The sequence below is a fragment of the Apteryx mantelli genome, chromosome 1, assembly GCF_036417845.1.
Source record: "Apteryx mantelli isolate bAptMan1 chromosome 1, bAptMan1.hap1, whole genome shotgun sequence".
Classification (NCBI taxonomy): Eukaryota; Metazoa; Chordata; class Aves; order Apterygiformes; family Apterygidae; genus Apteryx; species Apteryx mantelli.
In genome coordinates, this window is record NC_089978.1 from 132071485 (window position 1) to 132095345 (window position 23861).

Below are 23861 nucleotides of genomic sequence, written 5' to 3' on the forward strand. Positions count from 1 at the left end.
ACTTTGTAGAGAACAATTAGGGCTCTGTGGGCAGCAAAAGTGAGAGAGAAACTTGAGCACAGTGGCTAGGACCCTCACCTAGGCTCTTCTGCTCTTAGGGACAACAGGGATACATGCCATGGCTGCATTCTGCCTTCTTCTGCATAGTTATGTATTGGTACTAGATGGGGAGTGCATAAAGTATTCAATAAATATTCAAGGCAAAAACTGTTTTTCCTCCTTTTCTGACTGAGTACTGAATCTGACTTGCCCATGCTTTTCCTCCCTCCTTGGCCAAGCTGATCTTTAATGTTTTATTTCCTACTGTCTGATAGGTAGGACAGTCTTCTGAAAGTCAGGAGCTTGAACTGCTTCTTGCTGAGGTGAGACTCAAACCCAGATCCTCTGTCAATCCTGGGGACAATACATAGGAAGCCTAAGTGCTTAACACTAAGCAAGGGATTCTGCTGCAAGGGCAAAGGACAGAAAATACAGAAGCTGGGATACTAAACATTGCAGTGGTGGGGTGGATCTAGGCCTTAACATACAGTGAGCTAAGCTACACATGTATTTCATACCCTCCCTTGAATACAAAGACAACAGGGGTTTTAAATAGTCATCATTTGCTTAAATCACACTTGGTTTTGCCCAAAGGCACACATGGCTACCGAGGCTGCATTGCTTCCATTACCAATTAATAGCTTTCAAATCGAAATGAATTTCCCCATGAGCAGATCTCCACTTGACTGCTGGACATATTGCAAGGCTTATCTGTCTCATTCAAGCTGTTGTTTTATGGGTTGGGAGATGACATTTTTCAGCTGAATTAGGCATTTCTAGTGTTTGCTTGAATGTGCAGACAGGACAATTTTCAAATTTTTATCAAAAGAATTTGTGCATAAAATTAAGTTTGTTTGCTTTATTTCTTTTTCTCTGACTCATTCTCAAGTGACTCACACTGCTTTGTGATAGTACACTGCAAGGAAATATTTTAAAAAATCTAGTGTAGTTTAAAAGTCCCTATTGTTTAGAAGTCCCTATTCCTATTATAATCACTCCCATTGGGAAGTAAAATAAGTGATACCAGCACATGTTTCTGAGCCAATATAACTGTAGTTACTGAGTAATTAAATTTGTAAACAAAAAAGGAGAAACCTTCATAATGAAATAGTTTTACTAGTAAAAGTATTTTAAGCACAGAGGAACTGAATGGCTTTCTGTGATTGCGTGAGGGACCATGACAGCATGTTGACACAATCAAAAATTTCCTGGAATTACTAAATTTGAGGTTACAGAAATAAACTGCTAAGAAACATATTTTTCAGTTTTATGAAGATAAATCTCTTTTAGCCTACTAGAATGTCATTTAACAATGTTGAAAGTACACACAGTAAAAAAAACAAATCCAACTGTACATCTTGGCTGCAGGTTTGTTTAGCGGTAAAGTTGTAATACCAATGCCTACCTTATATTACATGGCATTTCAAAACTACCATAGAACTTGGCAAAGAGTAACGGTTGCATCCTATTACAAAGAGGAAGAGCTTATTTTCCTAATCTTAAGTTAAAAAATGGAAAGAAGTTTGTTGGTTTTCTTTAGGAGATCCCCTTTGCTTTACTCTAAGGAATAAAACATTTGCCGTTTTCACAAGTATGCTGTTGCTCTGGAGGCCAAACTATGTTTTACGGAAATGTTACTGTTTATGGGTATGATTTCACAAGTTTATTTACCTGCTTCTTGATTATGAAGTTATCCGGCTCAGTGGAATTTGTGAGTGTAATGAAGAAGGAATGGTCCCTTTACAGTCTAAAGTTAGCTTTTGTCTTACATTCAGAGAATCCACCTGAGTCTAGTGCTGGGATCAGAAAGAAGTGTGGACTGGAAGCCAGGAAATGGCTATTTTTATTGCAGCTTTTAATCTTGGAAAATAGACAATGTTGACAACATCAGTAGTGTATTTGTAGAGTCACTAAGAACCCACTTCTCTGACTGAATCCTGCATGGTCGTGGAGCCAGGTATTTCAGGATCAGAATGTATCTGTATATGGGTCTCTGGGAAGATGCAGATGGAGCAAGGCTTCAGTAGCCCTCCAGGCCAGGCGGCTGTGGCTGCCTAACTTCCCTGGGAGAACGAGAGGAATTTCTCTGAGGATAACCTTGGAAGTAAAGATCTTCTGCCTAAACTAGCTTCCCTTCCTCACAGCCTTTGGCTGGAGGAAATTGGGGCAAGGAAATGACTGCTCTCTCCAATATTTGTAAAGGAAAATAGTATTATTTGATACTTTTGGAAAGGCCTTTACTCATCTCTCTAATCAGACTGAGCCAATTTCTCCATGTGTTGTTCAAATAAGCAGCTATAGAATAGTGCCTGGACAGGCACGCTCCGCTCACTACTTCTTGCCGTTTAACACAGGCCAGGGGAAAGTTGCCATGTTATTCAGTAAGAAGGATCAACATGCACCAGTGAGACTTAGGAAACAGATGTGCCCTTATCTCAAAGGCTAACACAGCCAGTGATAAGGTACTGCTATCTCTTGAATGTAGTGTGACAGACAGACTCCTAGTTACACACGGACCTGGCTGTGGTTGTGCACATAAACTTCCTGATCTGTGTACAGCCAAGCAGTGGAGTCTTATATTCAAAGGCCTGTTGGAAGTATTTGCATGCTTACAGTACTGGTGCATAACTGAGATCATCCTTTTGATTTCTTGTATTATTCAAAATGCACTCTCCAAAAAAGGTGAAGAGTGTCTCTGCTCCAAGAAACATATAGTCTGAACATATCACAGCGGTTTGGTCACTGTTTACATTTTCACCTGTCTTTCCTCTCACTTTTCAGAAGCAATCTGTCACTTTGCCTTTTTTTGGCAGTCCCTGGAACTTGACCAAAAGTGGAAATACAGGAAAGAGACAACAATGCAAAAGGACAATACACAGATCCAAGGCCAGTCAGTTCCCTGCTACAAATCTTCTGGCATGGACATATTTGTGAAGCCTTATGACTAAGCAGTGTCCCCACTCAGAATTTAGGAGACAGAACTAGGTGACAAGGATAAAGCACACTAACTCTGTCAGCTGCTGCAACTGGATTCACTAGCTGATTTCTGAACTGATAACTGCCACAGGGAAAGAGAATGGGGAGGAAAAGGGATGTGATAAAAATGATAAAAAAGCATCTTTTTTAACCGAAATATCAGTGAAGCGCTGTGCTGAAACAGACTTTGGTCAATCAAGAGCAGAGGTGATTGCCCCTACCCTATTTTTCCCAAAAGAGCACAGGCCAGTTGATCATTAACAGAGTCAAGCTGATCAAGCAGCTCCACAGTCCTGCCACAGTTGTTTTCTCCTGTATAGTCCTTGTACTTCTAGCACTGTGGACTAACAGGAAGATGGTTGAGGATCTGAAGAGAAAGCCTCTGATTGTTCTTGCTGTCATCTTGCTGCTCAGCTTAACACAAGCAGGTAAGAAAGACATGATTACTTGTTAAGCGATTGAAGGTTTTACATAGAAGGCTCTGAATTCAATTCTTCCCGAATAAATTGTGTTTCAAGAGGTCCCTGCTACAATCTAGTTAGATGCCAGGAGACAGGGCAATGCAGGAATGGCTCTTTCTTATCCCATGTTTTGATTCCGTCAGTGATTTTGTTCTGCTGACTTGCTTTAAAAAAATGATCCAAGATTATCCTAAAGAATGAGGAAGTGGGAAAAGGACAACTTGACCTCTGGCATCAGCACTGTATGCTTTGAATGCTGAGCAAATCTAATCTGCAGTAGTCAGGAGAAAATAAACAGAAGCCACACCCATTTCTTTCTTTAATTGTACCAGCAATGAAAACTGTGTTTCTGATCATCACTACGGTTCCACATCACCTACAGCTTCACAGTAGTGCACCTCCTGACTTACCTTCATTCATGATTCCCATCATTCATGATCCCTTTAGGCCATTTCTGGCATGCAGCATGATTTCACTGAACATGCCCTTTCTAGTTAAGTTGTCTACACTTTTCCTGAACTGAACCCAGAGAACCTATCTTTCTTCTTCCCCTTCAATACACCAGAAGACCAAAATAGACAACAGTAAGGGATCGTCACATCCCACAGAAAAGATCTGAGGGTTAAATCTCACTTCTTTGTGCTGACCTTTATGCCATGTTCTGCCTAGCTACTGTAAAGTATCTTTTGTGGGAATAGTTAGCAATTAGGAAGCCAGTTGCTTGATTTTTTTTCGTATTTTATTGTATGTGCAGATTCAAGGCTGTTTCGCTTCCTCCAGTCCAGAAAAGGGAAGGGGCATGCATTGTTATTTCAGCAGAATGTAGCTATGCCAGTTCATACAGCAATATTTTTTTAGGCCAGAAGGGATCATTTAATCAATTAATTGACATCTTGCTCGTCACAAGCTAATAAATTTCACACCATTAGTCCTTCAGTAAACCCAACATTTTGCCTTCAACAAGCCTTCCAAAATGGCAGCCAGTCCTACTCTGAAGTGACATGAGGTGGGGAATCCAGCTCTTCTGTGGGCAACCTGTTCTACTCACTAGCCATATATACTGCTAAACTTCCTTGCTTGATTTTTAGTCTAAATTTATCCAGTTTTGTATTAGTTATAGGTTCGTACCCTTGTGGCAAAGAAGGCCAATAGTATCCTGGGCTACATTAAGAAGAGCGTTGCCAGCAGGTCAAGGGAGGTGATCCTTCCCCTTTACTCAGCACTGGTGAGGCCACATGTGGAGCACTGTGTCCAATTCTGGGTTCCCCCGTACAAGAGCTAGATGGACATACTGGAGCAAGTCCAGAAGAGGGCCACAGAGATGATTAAGGGACAGAAACATCTCTCATATGAGGAGAAGCTGAGAGAGGTGGGACTGTTTAGCCTGGAGAAGAGAAGGTTCGGGGTGGGGATCTTATCAAAGTTTATAAATATCTGATGAGAGGGTATAAAGAAGACAGAGCTAGACTCTTCTCAGTGATGCCCAGTGACAGGACAAGAGGCAATTGGCACAAATCGAAACACAGGAAATTCCATTCAAACATAAGAAAATACTCCTTTGCTGTGAGGGTGGTTGGCCATTGGAACGGGCTGCCCAGAGAAGTTGTGGAGTCTCCATCCTTGGAGATATTTAAAACCCAACTGGACATGGTCCTGGGCAACCTGCTGTAACTGACCCTGCTTGAGCACAGGAGTTGGATCGGATGATCTCCAGAGGCCCCTTCCAGCCCCAACTGTTCTGTGATTCTGTGAGGATATTTTTGCTGGCTAGATGAAAATGCCTTGCAGTAGCTGCCTTTGTCTTCCCATAAAATATTTTCATCCTGTAAACTGATTGTCATTGATTTATTTTATCAACAGCATTCTCATCTTTGTTTCTGGATTTTTGACACAAATATCAGTTAGACTTGTACCTTCTAGTTAGCCCAGGAGAATGCAAATAGAAATATCCTCAATCAATGGTGACTACCTATTGGCAACCCTTTTTTTTTTTTTTTAAAGAATAATAGCCAGCTCATAAATGTGCTTAGTTGCTGTTCCATGCAGCTGATTTGGAAAAAAAATCATATTGTCATTCACTTCTCAGTAAAACAACTCCCAGAACTCAAGGCTATCATGACACCTACACTTACCTTCCCCAGCCAGAGTTGGAACTCCCTCAAAGAATAAAAACAACTTTGTTGGACAAGACATGTTTTCCAGAATAGGTTGATATTGATGTATGTTCTGTCCCTTTACTCTTTATTAATAGAACCCAAATTGCTACCTTCATTTTCCCAGGGAATTAGAATGGCCTTTTTTTCCCCCATTGCACAGACAAGCTAGTTATACTTTTTGCTCCCTTTCATTGCAGGGAATACAGACAAAGTCTCAGGTCATCTCTGCACTGACTTCCAGAGAGCAAATTTCCTGCGGGGCAGTAAACTTAAGGTCCAGTTTCTTCTATTCACCTCCTCCAGACCCAGCTGTGGGGAGCTGATTTTTGCTGATGATGGCATCAAGAACTCCAGTTTCAACAGCAGCCTGGAAACCAAGATCCTAATCCATGGCTTCAGGTGAGAGAAAGAAGAGCATTGTGGCTAAGTTTACACTAGTAAATTAAACACTGCCTGGGGCATTCCCAGGCACTGAGTGGGGCTGGCATGGAAACTCCCCGTCCATGTGACCCTCTTAGTCTCCCCAACAGAGTGGCTGCAGGCAAAGTGACTGCTAAGAACAGTGTCTGGAGTGCTCCAGCTCCTGAACCATTCAGCTCCCGAACTGTACCTGGGAGTTTTCTGGGAAAGTGCTGGTGGGTGGGGGCCAGAAGCATGGAAAATGCTGCTAACTGTTCTCATTCCGACATAACTTTATGTCCTGCAGTTTGTGACCAACTGCCTATCTGGTGTGTGTTTCACATTTTTGGAGCCTAAACAAAATGTAGAAAATTATTTTCTTTCTCTCTTTCTTCCTCTCAATTTCTTCTCTCTCTTCCTCCTTTTTTATTTAATAAGTCTTTTCTTCAAGATTCTATTCCCTTTCAATTGTCTCCTTGCAGCTCAGGTCCTGACTCATCAATACCCTGGATTAGTCAGCCCTGCGACTTCTAATCTTGAAAATGTACAGATTTGAGCCATTTTTTTTAAGCTATCACCATTTTGCAAGCTTATTCTACTGTGCCATTTTCCAGCCAGCTTGTGAACATATAACATTATTTGTTTTGACATGCAAAAGCCTAAATGGAAAGTGCATAGAAAACCATGATGAAACCACCCAATGTGTTACAGGAGCTTTTCAGAAAAACAGCTGCTCCCCTCATTTGACACAGCACTCCCCCCCACACACACCATGTAGTGTTAGGGGAAATGGGCAGGATACAGACTCTTTGATTTTCCTGGTATTCTGTATGTATGTAGATTTTTTTTTATCTTCTGCAGAGGAGGAAATGTAGCAGTGAGAGACTAGGTGATTTGACCAAGGACTTCCTGCCAGCTGATTGCAGAGCAGGACTCAGGTGTCTCTGGTCAGTTCACTTTCCCCAAACCAGCTCTGTTGTGGCCAATTGAAGCACCACAGAAAGACCAAGACTTCAGTCTGAGCCCTGCAAATGTTATTCTCACTCATTAAAATATTTAGTTCCTTTCTGAATCAGGCTGTGCTGGAAAGAGTTTGTTATTAGACTGCAGTAAAGAAATGCCAGGTGTGGCTGTCTGGCAACAGAAAAAACTTTCACGAACAATCTGGAAACCCCCTCTCAGACATGTGAAGCTCCAGCACCAGTGAACAACACATTGGCACATGCCCTGCTTTGGAAGATGCCTAACAGACTTGTTTCTGATGACTCGGCAGGGCTTTGGGTACCAAACCGTCCTGGATTGAAGGGCTCGTCCATGCCATACTGCACGCAAGCCAGGCAAACGTGATTGCAGTGGACTGGGTTTATGGGTCTACAGGAACCTATCCCTCTGCAGTGGAAAATGTCACACAGCTGGCCCTCTCCATCTCACACTTCATCAGCAAGCTGCTGGTAAGCTGCTATGTGTTTCCAGTGGTGGAGGAACATGGCCAGAGAACATCATTCAGGGAGACAATCCAGAGAGCTGCTCCCAACCTGCTGTCCCCAGGAGCTGGTCAAGCAGGCGCTTTATTCCAGACCTAAAGAGTTTTTTTTTTTTTTTTTTCCTTTCTTTCTCAGCCAGGCTTGAGCATGCCACTGTTTCTCTTCTTTCTCTTGAGTTTTTACTTTTTCCTGGAAACACATTCCAGTTGCCAGCTACCTCTCCAAGCCCAGAACAAACCTGCAGGGTGTCTTGGGTTATTGCAGGTCTGTGCTTCACTGGACAGATCTTCTTCCTCCTCTTCTGAGAAATTTTGTCCAGGGAGATGGAGGGGCAGGATTTGAGGCTATTTTATATTTGCTTTGGAGCTTCAGACATACTCTCTAGTGGCAGGAAAACCCTATATGTGTCCCAGTTTGCTCATGTAAAGCACAGCTGAACAACACTTACACAATGAGAATGACCCATCTTCGTATTTACTAGTCATGCGTTAAACTCTCCGTGTGACATTTGCACTGCAGACCAAGGCTGCACAGTGTGGGAGTTCCTGGGTATGCACCACATCGTGCTCAGGCACACATTTCTATCCAGAAATATGGCAACTCTTGGAGCAGATGTGTCATTTGGAGGAAGAGGGGGAGAGTATAAGGGGACTGTCACCCCACATTACTGCTCAGGTCACCCAGTGAACAAATGACTGAGTTGCTATTCAGTCCCCACCATCCATTCTGTGGTTGTGTTGAGCTCTGGTTGGGTACTTAAGGCCTTTCTCTGTCCAGCCTCTCCCACTACACTACACCAGAGCACTTTATTGTGCTTCTTATAAGCCTTGGTACTGCTCCAGGATTTAGCCTCACATATTTCACAGGCATCATTTATAATCGCATTCCTATGCTCTCATGCAAAAAAACGACAAAAAAAACCCAACAACAAACACTGCAAAGTCCTGGGACACCAGAGTGGGTCAGACTTTGGCTCCTGTTGCACAGCATCCTCTCCCATTGTATGGTACTGCATCACACAAAACAGCCTGCAGCCAGCTGAATTCCTTTGGATGGTGTCATCTCACATCATGTCTAAGTGGCTGTGCTTTACCTGACAGTTCAGCCCATGGATAAATACTTAATCTCTGAAAATACAAACTTAAAATGATAATCAGAGTATGGGTATGATGGTGGTATAAAAGTGAGAGAAAGTGAGAGAAAGCCATCTTCCTTCGGTTTACTGAGGAAGAGATTATTCACACAGGTAAGATGTGTTACTCAGCTGAGAGAGGAGGAACTTCAGTCTAAAACAAGTTGTGGCAAGAGGAGCAAAAGGCTGTGTAGTTATGAACAGGAGCATCTGACAGGCCTGGTTAGGGTTGGTTTTGCATCTGTGGACCCCAAGAAAGGCTCTGAAAAACAGTAAGGGCAATATCCATCATTTCCACATCTCTTTGGTTCTCCACTATATACATCAAGAGCAATGCTTTAAAGAATTATGGAGCTGCTGGGTGAGCTGGGACAAACTATTTCAACATTCTGCTACAGAAACACTAAATTGTATTATCATCAATCTGCAGGCCCTGGGAGTCTCAGGGACATCCATCCACATTATTGGGGTGAGCCTCGGTGCACATGTCGGGGGTCTGGTGGGGCACTTCCATGGTGGTCAGCTGGGACGGATAACAGGTATTGTAAAACTGGGTCTTGGGTCCTCACCTGCTGTTCAAGAGAGAGAAGGAAAGAGCAGGGAAGGGGACGTATCCATAGTTGTCCTATAACTGCATAAGGGCTCATTAGGCCCAAGCTTATAGGCTTCTTCTTAGCTTCAGAAGAGCCTGATAATGTCTTTACAGATGCCATTAGTCCCCCATCCACTGCCAAAAGTATACATGTGTTTGCAAAAGGGTCCTTCTGCCTCTGCTCTACCCTTAAAAATGGTGCCAGCTTAGAAGAGTACTAGGCTGCAAAGCTCAGCTAGCCCTGGTGACTAGTGAAACCCCACAACACCCACAGGCCTTGCTTCCACCTTTTAGCATGTATGGCCTCTGTGGTTCCTAAAATTAAAGTTCACAATGCATGTCATTGTGGCAGAGCAGCAAGAGTGGGCTGCTCTTCAAGGAAAGGTGAGCTGGAAACCAAAGGTGACAGCAAAGCGGGTGGGGTAGTGGCCTCACTGACAAGGGACACGGTCCTACAGTACCTGGGCAGGAAGAGCAGAGCAGGTCTGGTGACAGGAACCAGGATCAGCCACAGTGCATCACCAGGCTGGTCTGTAGTGATAAGGCAAGTCCAAGCTCAAGCAGGAAGTAAGTCAGAAAGCCAAGGGCAGGATCAGGCAGGCACAGGTTTGGGCATGGCATCCCTCCAACACAGCTCAGGCAAGGGTCAAGGGCAAGAGCCTGAGCCAATGTGTGTGGGGGGGGACGGGGGGGCAGGGGGACAGGGTGGGGAGGCAATGAGGCTTCTGGCTGCTCTTCCTCACAACTTGGCAACTTTCACAGCCAACTGGTCCAAGGCCACCCGGTTGCACCATACTAGAGCTGACCTTGGTCATAGACAGCCTCTGCTCTGGGTGTGAGGAAGAGGTTGCAGTTGGGTGATTACAGAGAAAGATGGTTACAGGCTAATCATGGCATTTAGAGCTTCTGGGTGCTCTCAGGGCCCTGCCAGCCTTTAGGCTTGAGGCATGCATAGACACACAGAATGTTTTAGGTGGGAAGGGACATTGGGAGGTCTCTAGTCCAACCCCTCACTCAAAGCAGGCCTGACTTCCAAGTCCGATCAGGTTGCTGAGGGCCTTGTCAAGTTCCAGGGATCCCCAGGGATGGAGATTCATCTTGATGGACAGTAAAATGCCACAAAGAAGAAACAGACACAAAGGCACCAAAAGACTGAATACAGTTCCCAGTCTGCCCAGCTACCTCACAGAGGTATCCTTAGTAAGGGTCTCACAGCACAGTCAGCAGGGCAGAACACAGAAACGTTGGCTTGGCCTTCACACATCACAGCTACCCACACTGCGTGAAACACAGGCATTTCTTACCAGGAGATGAGTTTCATGACAGGCTTTTTTTTAAGCTGTGAATGAAAGTATTTATTAGGAGGGGCTTTGGACAATCACGTTCCTGCATCAGCATTTTGTGATCAGCAACATCTTCAGATGAGCAGAAGCAGACTCTTCTAAAGGAAAACATGGTAATTAACCTCAGAGTCAGAGACTCTTCCTCTTTATGTTTTCTACACATAATAAAAACTCTGTAGGTTTATTTATTCCCTTCTTTTTCAGCTCTGCCACAAGACAAACCTTTTCCGCGCTCCTGATTGCCTTATGATTTCAAAGGTACACTGGATACTGCAGGCTGCAGTTCAGACTTAGGAGCTTAAGACAGGTGGAATCAGATCCAGGATATCTGTCTGATCTCGTCCCCTGTTTCCCCCCCCATTCACGCACAGACACACATATAGAGCAATGTGGTCCCAGAGCTATAAATTCCTTAAGTATTTTCAGTCACCCAAAAGGAGCTGTGGAGCAAAAAAAAGAATGAATGTCTTGGAGCTCAGAGCACAAATGTTATTTTTATGAAGTGAGCTTCTTTAACCCAGGCTTGGTCCTGTGGATATCTCCTTTTGCAGGAAGGCAAATGGTACAGGAATTGGAATGGACAGCACGTACGCAAAATTGCTGAAGAGCAATTTGTTTCAGTTCTTGCAGAGGAAATGACAAAGCCTGAGGGAATTCAGCTGCATAGAGAGTTAAGGCTTCAGTGAATAGTCTTCTAAGCTGCTGAGGATGTAGGTCTCAAATGGAGTTCATGCAGTTTGGGCTTAGAGGAGGTAGGCATAGAGAAAAGAGGACAGAAAAGTGCTTGACTTGGAGCTGTGGTGCTAGAACTAACTGCTGTTTGTCTTAAATGTTCCACCATCCTCAGGAATAACTTCAAGCTATACTGAACAGCATTTCAGTCTCTTTTAAAGGGTTTGGCTAAAACTTAATCTGTAGAAGCAGGCAGGGAACTTCCAAGCTTTTCGTATGTGTAAAGATAAAAGAACGTGAAAGAAAGAAAAGCAGCAGTAAATTATTCTTCTGATCACTTCTCTTCCTATTAGCTTTTAGTTTTAGAAGGAATCGGAAAGACTTCTTTTTTTTCCCCCTTCTCCTCCTGCCCCTCTTCACACATCAGTTTGTATTTTTTTGATACCTCCTTCTCCACAGAGAAATAATGGGACTGAGTCCAAGGTAGTGAAACTGGCCAGCTCCGAGGCTAAGTGGTATGTAGAGCAGAGCTGCTTCTTAAACTATTGTTCTTGCCTGGGAAGTGAAAAAAGTCTTGTGAGATGATTTTCCTAGGCAAAGTCAACAGGATAAATCTCAGCTAGAATAAGAAAATGATCTTTAACCTGTTCCTTGGTACTGCCAAGGAGAATTTTCTTTACGCCTTTGACTCCCCAGAATTTGCTCTAGGAGCAAGTTTGAGGCAAAAGTGCAGATGGCTGCTTGAGAACTAGATTTTATTTGGGAGGAGAGGCCTCAGAAGCCCCTTTGTTTTAAGGATGTTTGATAGGTATCAAACCTTTTTAATATTTAGATTGGTTAATGCCTTGGATGCTGACTGCATTATCTTATGGTCTTCAGTGATGTTTCACAGACTCTAGGGTTAATACAGATGACAGTACAAATAGGAAAGGTTTTATAAGTGTGACTGATTCTCTTTCATTGCAAGTCCAAAAGACACTACACCCACTTCTGTCAGAGCTATTTGAAGCTTAATCATGGCAAACTTGAGGTTTCATAGGCTGTTTGGTACAGAACTGCTACATAGGGATGGATGTTTAGGAATAGTAGAGGACAAAGTAAGGAAGCTGTAGTGGAACTTAGTGGGGACAGAAAGCATTCCGGAGCATAATCAGTGCAACACGTGGGAATAACATCACTTCTGCCTAGCAACTTTTTAAATGTTTGGATAAAATAATCAGTACAGAAATAAGAAAGAAAGGATCTGAGGAACATTGGTTGAGATGATTGTTTGATTTTGTTACAGGCCTGGATCCTGCAGGCCCTAGGTACACCAGAGCCAGCCCTGAGGAACGCTTGGATCCTGGGGATGCCATCTTTGTGGAAGCCATTCATACCGATGCTGACAGTAGGCTGGTTTCTATCCTCTTCAGACTGTGCTTCCATTCCTTCTGCCATCATTATTGCTAAGGACCATGTAGGTTATTGTCCCCTTTAGACCAGATGACAATGAGTTCAGGTCAGCTCTGAGATGTCTCTTGATTAGATAGGCTTTAATTAAAAGAGATAAAATCAGGGCAGCTATCTATACCCCAGAGCACTTCACAGCAACACAAATGGAAACTTCCCTGCTGTAGCCACAGGGCAATCTTCCAGCAAATATTTCTTCCTTAATCCTGCTACACTAGAGGGAGTTTCTGCTAGTTCTGCTGGTGTGGCTGTTACCTTCCTGGAAGGAATTTACATGCCCATTCTCTCTTTGCTTTTTCCCACCTGATGTCAGAGAGGTGCCACTGCGAGTGTCCATGGAGAGAATAACAGAGTCAAACCCACAGCTTGTGCAACAACAGAGTAACTTTTCTAAAGCGCTTAGGGTCTGTGTAGGTAGAACACGTCTGAAGAATAGCCTTTCAGTCACACTTTCACCTGGAGATCACAAAACTCTCTACCAACATAACTCTCAATCATACCTCATAATCCCCCATTAGGGTTGTAGTCAGTTGTGTTCCCATTTTACAGAATCAGGAAACTGAGTCACAGACATGGTGATTTAGTCGAACTTACCAGTCATTTTCATGGCAGGGCCAGGAGCAGAAGACCTGTTGGCACTTTCTGCTCCATGCAGCAGAGTCCATAGATGACATTATCTGCACAATGCAGGCGTGTAGGAAGGAACAGGAAATCTGTTCTTGCTGTGTGAAAAAAATAGGTCATGGTGGGTTGGCTGTTGGTTGGCCAATTACTGGGGCCTGTGAAAAAACATGTAGAGTATAGCCTGAGGCAACAGAAGAGTCAGGAATAAGAATAAAGCAGAATTTCATCTCCTTTCAGATTTCGGGATTCGGATACCTGTAGGCCACATTGATTATTTTGTTAATGGAGGCAAAGATCAGCCAGGATGCCCCCGATTCATCTCTGCAGGTGAGAACACTCTGTGGCCAAATGAAGGGCTTTCATGGCCACTTAGCAGCTTGTGAAAACATTGTTTAACAACCAGCTCCCACTATAGCCAGGGCAGGCATCAAAACAGGACAATATATTTGTAAAGACACATGGCAGCAGAGCTTCATGGCTCACAGCTCACAGAAGTACAACAAGCAGCTGGAATAAAAAGCACATACAAGTCAAGTCTCTTAGCAGTACTGCTGGCAAGAGATGTGATTTTGGTGACACTTCTGTATGAGCCAAAAACCTGGCATCAGCAGAGTTATAACAACAAGGGAAACATTTTTATCAGAAAGGCTGTCAGGTACTACCAGCAAAGCTCATTTTTGTTTTCATGCTGCAAGTTGTGTCTATACTTAGAAAGTCAGCTTATACAATTATTGCCTTTTCCTTCTAGAGAGCAGGACTTTACACAGTAAATGTTGTGGATAAATACTCAAATACCTTCTGGATGAGCCATCTCCACTGAGGGTCAGGTGACAGGGGACACCTAGGTCATGTTGCATCCCACAGCAGGGTCACAGTGCAGGTGAGAGTCAGGGTTATCGTACTCTATCGCAGAGAGCCTGGGGCCTTATTGATGGCACACTGACAGAGACTAGGCAGCCCTGTGGTTCCCCTATTCTGGGACACTCTGCTAGTGTAGGAGGTACATTTCCAAGTTCCTGTGTGACTTCCCTTGCAGAGGGATATAGGCTTTTAGTCACAGAGGTATTCTGCAAAACATTATTTGATGAGGAGGAAGTTGCTGCAGAATCTGTAGTAGTGTTTCTTGACCATACGTTCCTTAGAAACATACGGAAAGACTGAAGTAGTCTGCTCATGGCTGCTTTTCCCTGAATACATTTTTTCTTACAGGCTACAAGTATCTGATCTGTGATCACATGAGGGCAGTACATCTCTATGTCAGTGCCTTGAAATATTCCTGTCCTATTGTGGCATTCCCTTGCACAAGTCATCAAGATTTTTTAAATGGACACTGCCTGGATTGTGTGGACCCCTTCGTGGTCTCCTGTCCTCGAATAGGTATGGTACCAGCATAAGACCTTCATGGGGCAGGGGACAATCCATTCCTGAAAAGGTCTCAATGCAGAGCATGGCACATGGTTCAGATTTCTTGGAGGAGAATTTGGTTAGCATCTCTTTGAGGATGATAAGAAACTGTTCTGTTTGCTGGCTTCCATAGAGAAACCCTAAAAGCTCATATACTACCTGAGGCAGAACAACTGCCTTGAACATTTCTGGTCTTTAAATATTTCATAGGGTCCAGAAATAAGTTGAAAGAAAGTCTCCAGAATCGCCAGCCTAACAAGTGGGTGATTAGCTCAAAAAGATTATCTTGTTTAGAGAATCAACTGGAATTTTTAGCCCAAGCCTTAATTCCCATTCTTCTGCAAACCACTTGCTGTTGCTATCTCACTTCCTTCTCGCAAAGCTCCTGCCATGACACCCCAAGGATGGCTGCATCCTTGGATTTGGAAAAGGCAATAGCTGCCACTTTTAAACTTCTGAAACTGGGCTGTACCAAAAGCCTGGAAGCGCCCTCTTGTGCTGCTATTTGGAGTTTGGCACCAGAGGAATATAGGGAGAGGCCTCTTTTGGTATAGGTGCTCCCAGTTCAACCTCCCCCTCCCCACTTCTCCAAAGTCAAATGGTCAGTTTGTCTGTGGTGCAGGCCTCACACTGTGTCTCTCTTCTCAACCAATCCAGAAATCCTGTTTCCCAGCACCTTTTGCTTGGGTTGTTATTTATGTGTTCAATTTCTTTACTTGGTAGTTTTTAGACCCACTCATTTTGCACAGGTGCAAATGATACCACAGTTCATTAGCAGCAAGATAAAACAAAGCCACTCAGGGTAGCTAGAGTTGAATTTTCTGGGGGGGGGGGGGGGGGGATGCTTACTTGTCAATTGTCACCGCAGATTTGTATTTGCTCTCATTTGCACTGGTATAAAGAAAGGGTCTATCCTCCAAGCCAGTGGAGTGGGTGGGATGAGTGAGGGATGAATCAGGCCGATTATGTTTCTGTTCCAGGTCACTCATGTCTGTCCCTTCACCTGAACTGGCTTTTTATTTCCTCCTGCAGGTCTGCTGGAGCAGGCAGGTGTCAACATGAGAAAGCTGCCCAAGGAAGTGAAAGTTTATTTAATGACCAGTCCCTCAGCCCCATTCTGTGGTAAGTAGCAAAGAGAAAAAACAAGTTAGAAGGGGATTGGTTAAATGAGACAGATTCTCTGGAGAAGCAAGGTTGTTGCAACCTACCATCCCCATCAAAACCATACCAGATGCTCTGAGAAACACTGCTGAAGAGCAATAACCCTGCACATCTCCCCCATAAAGCCCTTTCCAATGAGCTTTTTTGTGTGGGCACAGCCTTCAGTTAACACAGCCTCATGGCTTCAGGACTGAAGTAAGGATAATGAAAATGCCTGTCTGTTTACACTGGACTATGCAGACTTGCCCACTGTCTCTCTCATCGTAGAGACTACCTCCTTCCTTTCTTACTTTCTTATGTCTGCTTAATCTTCTTTGTGCTTGTGGGGCCAAGGAGCGAGTGCTGGAGGCCTTCCTTTGGCAGGATTGGTCCAGCCTGCAGTATTTGCTCTCACTCCTGTGTCCTTTGCCTTTTGCCCAGTCCATCACAGCCTGGTTGAGTTCCACTTGCAGAAGAGAAGAAATACAGTCACAAACATTGAGATCACTTTCTGCGGCAACAGCACCAAGAACACTGCAAAGATCACTATGTGAGTGAGAGTGCATGTTTCTGGCCTGGTTTTCCCAGCTCCATGTGTGAGGATGTTTATCCCAGCCTAGGAAAGGCACAACGGTAACATATTGCCCTTAATGCAATCACTGTGTGGCAAACCACATTTCTTCTTGAGTCCCTCCATATTTACCTTAAATGCTCTCCATAACCAGGCATGTGCTACCATTACTTAGTAACCTTGGCTAGGTCCATCTCTTCCAAGAGTGCACGGAGCAGTGGGTGTACTCTGGGATACCCAAATTTGCATACCTTTTTGTGGTTAAAATGGTTCCTTTTCCACACCATACCCTTGCCTGGTGCCAATTCAAATCGCAGTCACTGTCAGATAGTTATTAAACCTACCTTGCCAAACTTGCAAGGCTACAAACTGGCTACAGCAAGCTCCCATCCACCAGAGGTTCCAGACTGACAGACGTGGTGACTCAGATGTTTCTCTCTATACCCATTAGGACAGCAGTTGCAAAGAGGAGAAAACTGCATCTCTGCCCAGTCAGAAGTATGTCACAGAATCACAGAATGGTTGAGGTTGGAAGAGACCTCTGGAGATCATCTAGTCCAACCCCCCTGCTCAAGCAGGGTAATGTCTAGTGGCTTGTTGCCCCTGCAGTAACTCAGCAAAACTCCCAGGCTCCCATTGTAGGGGAAAAAAATCCAGTGGGTAGGGGAACAAGACCACATATGTGGACTGTCAGATCTCTCTTGAAACCACCAATCTCTTCCAAACCCTATCTGAATTAAAGGACCAGACCCAGTGTGCTGTTCCCCCAGCCCTTGCATAACTGGGGATCTCCCCACCACAGAGAAGTTCCCCAGAAGACTTCTTCCTACACCTTCCTGCCCACTGCTGTGGCTCAGGAGCTGCAATGCAGACTTGAAGCTAGTATACGCTGCTGGCTGCTTCAGAAAAGCAGGTGGACTGTCTGCTAAGGACTCCAGGCAGCTCTCACAGGATCACTGGGGCTCCAGCGCTGGCTCCCACACTGTCCTTACTGCTAAGACAAAAGATTGTGGCCTGAAGCTTGGAACTGCGTTGGTTTAGTCCTCGGCACTAGGAAGTAGGGGTGAGATTTGGGGAAGGGTAGGCCTGCTCTAGGGTGCTCTCCCACCATTGCCAGTCGCTTCACCAGCCTAGCATTGCAATTTGGCATTTACACTCCAGCCTGATGGAGCTAAATCTATCTAACCCCTCCCCAAGGCAAAGGCATGTCCAAACAACCCTGGAAACTTGGAGGCCAAATCCGCCTTTTCTGAAGATGCAGGAGGGAGGAAACAGTAACATGCAGGTCAAGTCAGGACCCATGATTTGCTCAGATGGACATGCAGCACTTCCTTTTGCTGTTGTCAGACACATGGTGTTCGATACGTGTCCAGAGGAGGCATGAGAGCTCTGGAGAGAAAAGTTGCCTGGGGAAGTAAGACAGGCAGGCAATCCCAAGGCTTTAGCGTACTGGCAGGTTTTAATGTGACAGCAGAGTTAAAGCAGGGTAACCTGTCCAGAAGACACCCTTAGCCTAGGAGGACAGCAACTCTATCTGTTTCACTTAAGCCTCTCTCCTAAACAGCATAAGGCTAAACTGAAAAATTTACTTACAGCAATAAGCCTACAGATTTGAGGGTGTACATTGAGACAACCATTTTAATTCACATTATAGCTAAGAGCAAAGAAACTCCCCCCTCCGGGCAAGACCAAATCACCCAGTGCAGTCAAGCTCACAGCGTCAAACAGGCATCTAAACGTATCTTCTCACATCGTGGTTTAGGCACTGATTAATCACTGACTTACCATTTCAGCTGATCTGACTTGCATTTCAGCCTGCAGCTCCCAGGAACTGCACAGGGACTTGGGAGCATTCACCCAGTCTCATACCTTCAGCAGGTGACTTGCACAGTTGTCCCCTGCCTCATTGCCATTCTCTCCTCTCCCCTACACCACTTCTGATCTCACTCCTTGGGATGCTGCTACCCTACACAGGCTGTTCAGAGTCCCACAAGAGACAGATTCCCAGGCCCCACAGCTGCCATGGGGCTGACAGAGCAAGGAGCTCATTACACAGCATACTTCCCAGCTGCAATACCATTGCTCACACATCACATGGTGTAACACAGTGTCATTCCCCACACCCAAGAAAACATACTTCTGAAGGTCTGTTCAGTTAGCCAGAGTCCTACATCCAAAAGCTTTGTAGGTTTGGACCAAATGTTAATCCCAGGAGTAAATTTCATCCACCCACTTAACCTTATTATGCTCCTCTGTTCTAGAGTAGGGCTGGATCCTGCCCATGGAAAACATGCATCAGAGAGACAGCTTCTCCTCAGTTTGTTTTCCATTCACTGTCTGTTATTCACCTTTATAGCCACAATTTGATGACGTGTCCTATTTTTGGCAGCTTCAAGCCAGACACAGACACATGTATTGTCCATGATCTACCAGTGCAGTAGAAGGAACGACTAGTTGCTGTGGTTTGGGTTGGTCCCACTGGCCTAGGAGGACTCTGAGTCCAGCCCTTGGCCTGCTCCCTGGAGCAACTTTGGCTAGCAGAACTGTAGCCTGTTCCAGACCCTTTTCTCACTTTTTGCCTTTCCCTACTATCACATTCCTGAACAGGCAAAGTCAGCGAGGCACTTCTGGGATTGTGCTGAGTCAGATACACACATATTCTTCACAAGCACAGGGAAATTGATGTTCCTGTGTAACACCAGGCTCCTGGAGGTGCCCCATAGAACAGACATAAGAAGGCCCATAGGATGCACTTCCTTTAAGGGAGGCAGCCCAGCTAGGCAAAACAGCTGGGCAGTGCTGCTTTGTAGCACAAGGTCTGCCACTTGACTCTGATCATTAGCTGCTTACTCCACATCTGGCATTTCTCAGTTCATGAGAAGAGCATAGGGACAGACAAAGGTCCGTCTATCTAAGCATCCCAACGTCAACATGGTCAAAAGCAAATGCCTCGAGAAGAGTATAAAAAGGCAATGTAAACACATAGCAATACTTCCCCCAAATATTTTCCCAATGTCTAAATAATTACGTCTGAGGGACTTTCTGAGCCAAAGGTAAAATCTTTGTCTTTAATAACTCCCAATGACTTTATCTTCCATGAACTTGTCCAGCCCCCCTGCCTTGAACTCATGTAAGCTTTTTAGCATCTGCAACATCCTGCAGCAAGGATTTTTACAGCTTGAATGGAATGGTACCTTGTGCAGTGTGTCTGCCAGTGTGCAGTTTTAAGCCTGCCACCTGTTAGCTTCCTTTGATGACCTCCAGTTCTTGTACTGGAAGAAATGCTGAACAATCAATCCCTATCCATGCCATTCATGATTTCACAGATGCTGATCATATCTACCACTTACCTCTCTGTAGCAATCTGGGCAGTGTTGCAATCTACAGACAATAGCAGGAAGAGCTGCTGTAATTGTGTGACAGAAGAAAGGATATTTATATATAAATGTTCCTAACTACAGAGATGAAACAAGGAGAGGAACAAAAAGAACATATTAGATCCCAGATTCTCCTGCAGTGCCTTTTGACAGATGAGTCTTCTCACTCATTTTGTTATGTGAGGGGTTCACATTAATATCCCCAGGTTCCTCCAGCGTTTCAACAAATCTGAATCTCACTGTCCTTATTGGACTGCATCTGCAGTTTGATTAAATGCTCTCCCTCACAACTCTCATTCTGCCTTGCAGACATAAGCAGCAGAAGACAGGCAAACGGCTTCTGGCCCACAGAGTTCCTTTCTGCCAGATAAGCAATGTGACACTGAAGTATCTCCCCAGGGATCGATTTTGGAAGAAGGATGAGTTATTCATCACTGGCAAGTTCTGCACAGCCCCGCTGCCTCTCACTAACAAGTAAGCCACAGAAATATCCCTCAGGGATCCACTGCACCTATGGATACAGCCTCTAGCTTGAAGGAATGCATTCTCACGTCCACTTGGATAAATGTGTAAAGGGGTCTCTCCCATCCCCTCTATGTCCCTATGTAAACCATTTTCTACCTGTGAGAGAGAAAAACTGCTGGGGTTATGAGTTTTCTTCAATTCTTCACCCAGGACAAAAGTGTTGTGCCATGGAGGGAAAATGGCTGCCATTCACACTTAGAATACTTCTAAGTCACAGACCCTGACAAAAGCTTGTCCAACTAGGTATCATCTTTTTGCCCTTGCTTGCTCTCTCCTTCTTTCCCCTGCCTACAATGAGACCCATTCTGAGACATGCCAGGCACTCATATTTTTCAGGATGAAACAGCAGAAATGTAATACATTTCCATTTCTTATACTGCACAGGTTTATAAAGCACTGAGGCTAAAGACAACCATTTTGACATTGTCTGGGCCAGGCACTGCAGAGTACTTGCCTTCAGCCATAATTAATTTCTCCAGGGTAGAAGCAGCCAAGTCCTTCTAACCCTGAGAGAGGTAATGGTCTTCTCCATAATACAGTATTTTTGCCAATAGTGTTGTAGACCCAGAGTTCTTGCAAGCAGGGCAAAATAGCTGGGTCTATACTGACACATTAAATTATCCAAATTGCTGCTGAGCTAATTCTTATCCTGGCTCTGAGCTGAAGTAAGCTAGTGGGCACTCCAAGTAGGGAAACCCAGAAGCAGAAGGGGGTCTGGCTAACATTCAAATTCTGTTTCCACAGGCAATAAGGACATTCAAGCACAAGGCAGCAAAAATGTAGCCAGGAGGCCCAGACAGGGATAGGTGTTCCTAAGTAAATACCAGGCACTCCCTTGAGCATAAGGATTATTCCTTACCAGCATGCTCTGCAGAGCAAAGCACTCCAAAGGTGGGATGTAGGTGCAGGTACATGGCTTTGTACCACTTATGAATGGGACAACATGACACACTGCCTTGAGTGGGTGCTAACCTGCATTCCTGGAAGCACTGGCCTCAGCTGTGATGCAGGTGGAGAGCTGTAGGATTGCACAGGTTCACAACTGCTCTCTTATCTCAAAACCAGGAACACTCAGAGCAAGAAAGATGCTGCTGGGAAGGGGTGGTGGAAGGGTGAGGGGCACAACCTCCTCACTCCTCTGGCAAACTCATCCCAGCTGGGGCACGGCATACCCTCAAAAAAGCAGCCGAAGGTCCATCAGCAGCTTGCTTGCTTCTGTGTTAGGATAGCAACCTCTGCCTGCTCAAACGCACCCTGACTTCCCTGTGTTCCTCCCGCAGCAGGACTGTGTTCTGCCTGCCCTGGAACCTCACCCTCCCTGGCAACACAGACCTCTCCTTTGAGCTTCCTGCTGCCTGTGCCTAGTACCGCCTTCCAAGCATGCAAGCGTACCCGAAACAGAAAGGAATCCAAAACCTATTGCTTCTCTCTGCTCATGGACAATACTTTGACCGTAAAGAATTGAACTGGATGTGTTTTTTACTCCCTGCATTAGGGACAGGATGTCTCGGAAAAGTAGCATGCAGTACGTTAACAAAGGCCAGCTGCACTGGTTACGGCAAGATCTCTCAGTTAAAAGGGTGGACTGGGACTTCTATCTCACCAGTTCTGCTCCCAGCTCTGAAAGAAACTCTGGGCAAGTCATTTAATCTCAATGTTTGTATCTATAAGAAAGAAAAAATGGAGATAAATGTCACTCCTCCTACACAGAGTGTGTTGGGATGATTCATTTGTGTTTTATTAAAGCTTCCAAAGATCTTCATATTAAAGGTGCAAGGTATTATTTTTCCTCAGCACAGGGGAACAGTGTGGTTAGCCAGCATCCCCAGTGCGAAACTCACTAGTCCCACCTACAAGACACTTTCAGGGTGAGACCCTAATGAATTCATGTTAGTACTCCTGCCAAGTAATCAGAATGGATCTCCTTCCCACGACAGGACTGGAGCAGCTCTTCTGGCTGTTGACATGTTCTCTTTGAAGCTCACATGAAGTGAAACAGATGCCAGGATCACACGCACTTACATCCATTTTGCACTGCTTTGAACAACTGCCTAGAATAGAAGGTAATACGAGGAGAAAAGAGCATCCTAGCTACAGGGCCATCAAAAACTAGTCCCAGGAACTCAGCATAGCCCTTCAGAAGAAGGAAGGGTCTGGAAAGAACTGGCTAGAAGACTACAATGTGAGGGACACGTTGGCATACACAGAGACAGCCCTCACTCATCCTCCCATTTTCCATTCTCCATCCCCCCACCGCCTTGATGTATCTGCAAATTAAAGGAGACAAGTCTTCCATTACTTTTGGCCACAAAACACATCTTCTGTAGACCACAGTCTCTGGATCTCTGGACTGGCTTCACTGGGTGATCCAAAAGTGCACCAGGAACACTGTGGTCAGCAGAGAGGGGCACGGTAAAGGCATTTCTGCCTTGAGGAAGCCTCAGTGACTTGGCATGGGCTGTCACTACTGCTCCACTAGACATGTCACTGCAGTTAGCTCCTGCTCTCAGGTCATGTCCAAGTTTTTGGACCCTGCCATGTGGCTGTTTGCGGGGTTAGTTAACAAATACCATCTCCAGCATACACTCAGGAGAGGGTTAGAGTCCAGCTTTGACAACCTGGCAGAGATCCCAGTAAGCTAGTGCCATGACTGAAGAGTTTCCAGGGAGCTTCTTATTGAAGACTGGAGTATAACCTCAAAAGGCACCTATGGGCGCAGTGGGAAATTCAGCCCAGTGCAGTCCACTACTTGAGGCGGGTGTATGAGGCACCATGACAGGCCAATGCTGTTTCATCGTGATGAGCAGCGCTTCACTTCCTTTGCAAAAGGGACCCCAGCAACTCTTGTGTTAATTTGCTGGAGACACTTCCTAGCTGTGAAGGGCAACAGGGACAGGCAGAAGCAGAAGTGTACAGCAACTGAGCACAGAGACAGCCATTACCAGGATGATCCCCAGGGCTGGGGCCACCCCTTCTCCTGCACATGGGAATGCTGACAGAGGGACTAAGGTTCTTTGCTCCTCCCCTGGAAATTTGTGCTGGAGAGACTCCTAGGCTCACTTGGTGCCCCAGGCTCTGCAGGATAGGGATTTCCTCCACCGGTACTGCTGTCTCCGTGATTCCCTGACAGAGGAAATGGCCAGGGGAGCTTATCAGCCAAATCCTGTTGCAGCTGAACTTGGAAGCAGCCTTCGATTTCTGTACCATTTTCATCTAACATATTGCACTTCTTCCTCACTGCTGGTCTCCCCAGACCTTTCATACTCACTCATTTCTTCTCTCTGCCTTTGTGTGCACCCTGAGGCCACCCTCCACTGAGCATGAAAAAAGAGTTCAGGCCCCTCCTGCCTAAACCTGCCCCCAGCATCTTGCATCAGGAGAACCCAGAAATGCAGTCTCAGTTCCTCCCCTTTCTTATTCCAAATGAAATAACTCAAACAACCAATCTGTCATCTGCCTCAGAAACTAGTAACTTCATTGCTAAGTGGTGTTTATCATATACAAGAAGGGCAAATCC

At 45.0% G+C, this 23861-nt stretch overlaps 1 protein-coding gene across 1 annotated transcript; it reads left to right on the forward strand.

The window, feature by feature from the left end:
- The first annotated feature begins 3370 nt into the window (after positions 1–3370).
- Positions 3371–22041, forward strand: PLA1A (phospholipase A1 member A). Its single transcript, XM_013950047.1, has 11 exons — positions 3371–3443; positions 5830–6031; positions 7305–7482; positions 9078–9186; positions 12540–12641; positions 13565–13654; positions 14537–14704; positions 15764–15853; positions 16313–16421; positions 20129–20293; positions 21625–22041. Exons 1-11 carry the CDS (start codon positions 3371–3373, stop codon positions 21707–21709), a joined length of 1371 nt encoding a protein of 456 aa, XP_013805501.1. The 3' UTR covers positions 21710–22041.
- The last annotated feature ends 1820 nt before the right edge of the window (positions 22042–23861 follow it).

Bases quoted from the DNA above. Each gene is read 5' to 3' on its own strand.
- PLA1A (XM_013950047.1), top strand. From the start codon at position 3,371: ATGGTTGAGGATCTGAAGAGAAAGCCTCTGATTGTTCTTGCTGTCATC. The intron at 7,483-9,077 runs GTAAGCTGCTAT...ATCAATCTGCAG, and splicing joins ACTTCATCAGCAAGCTGCTG to GCCCTGGGAGTCTCAGGGAC. The intron at 15,854-16,312 runs GTAAGTAGCAAA...CCTTTTGCCCAG, and splicing joins TCCCTCAGCCCCATTCTGTG to TCCATCACAGCCTGGTTGAG.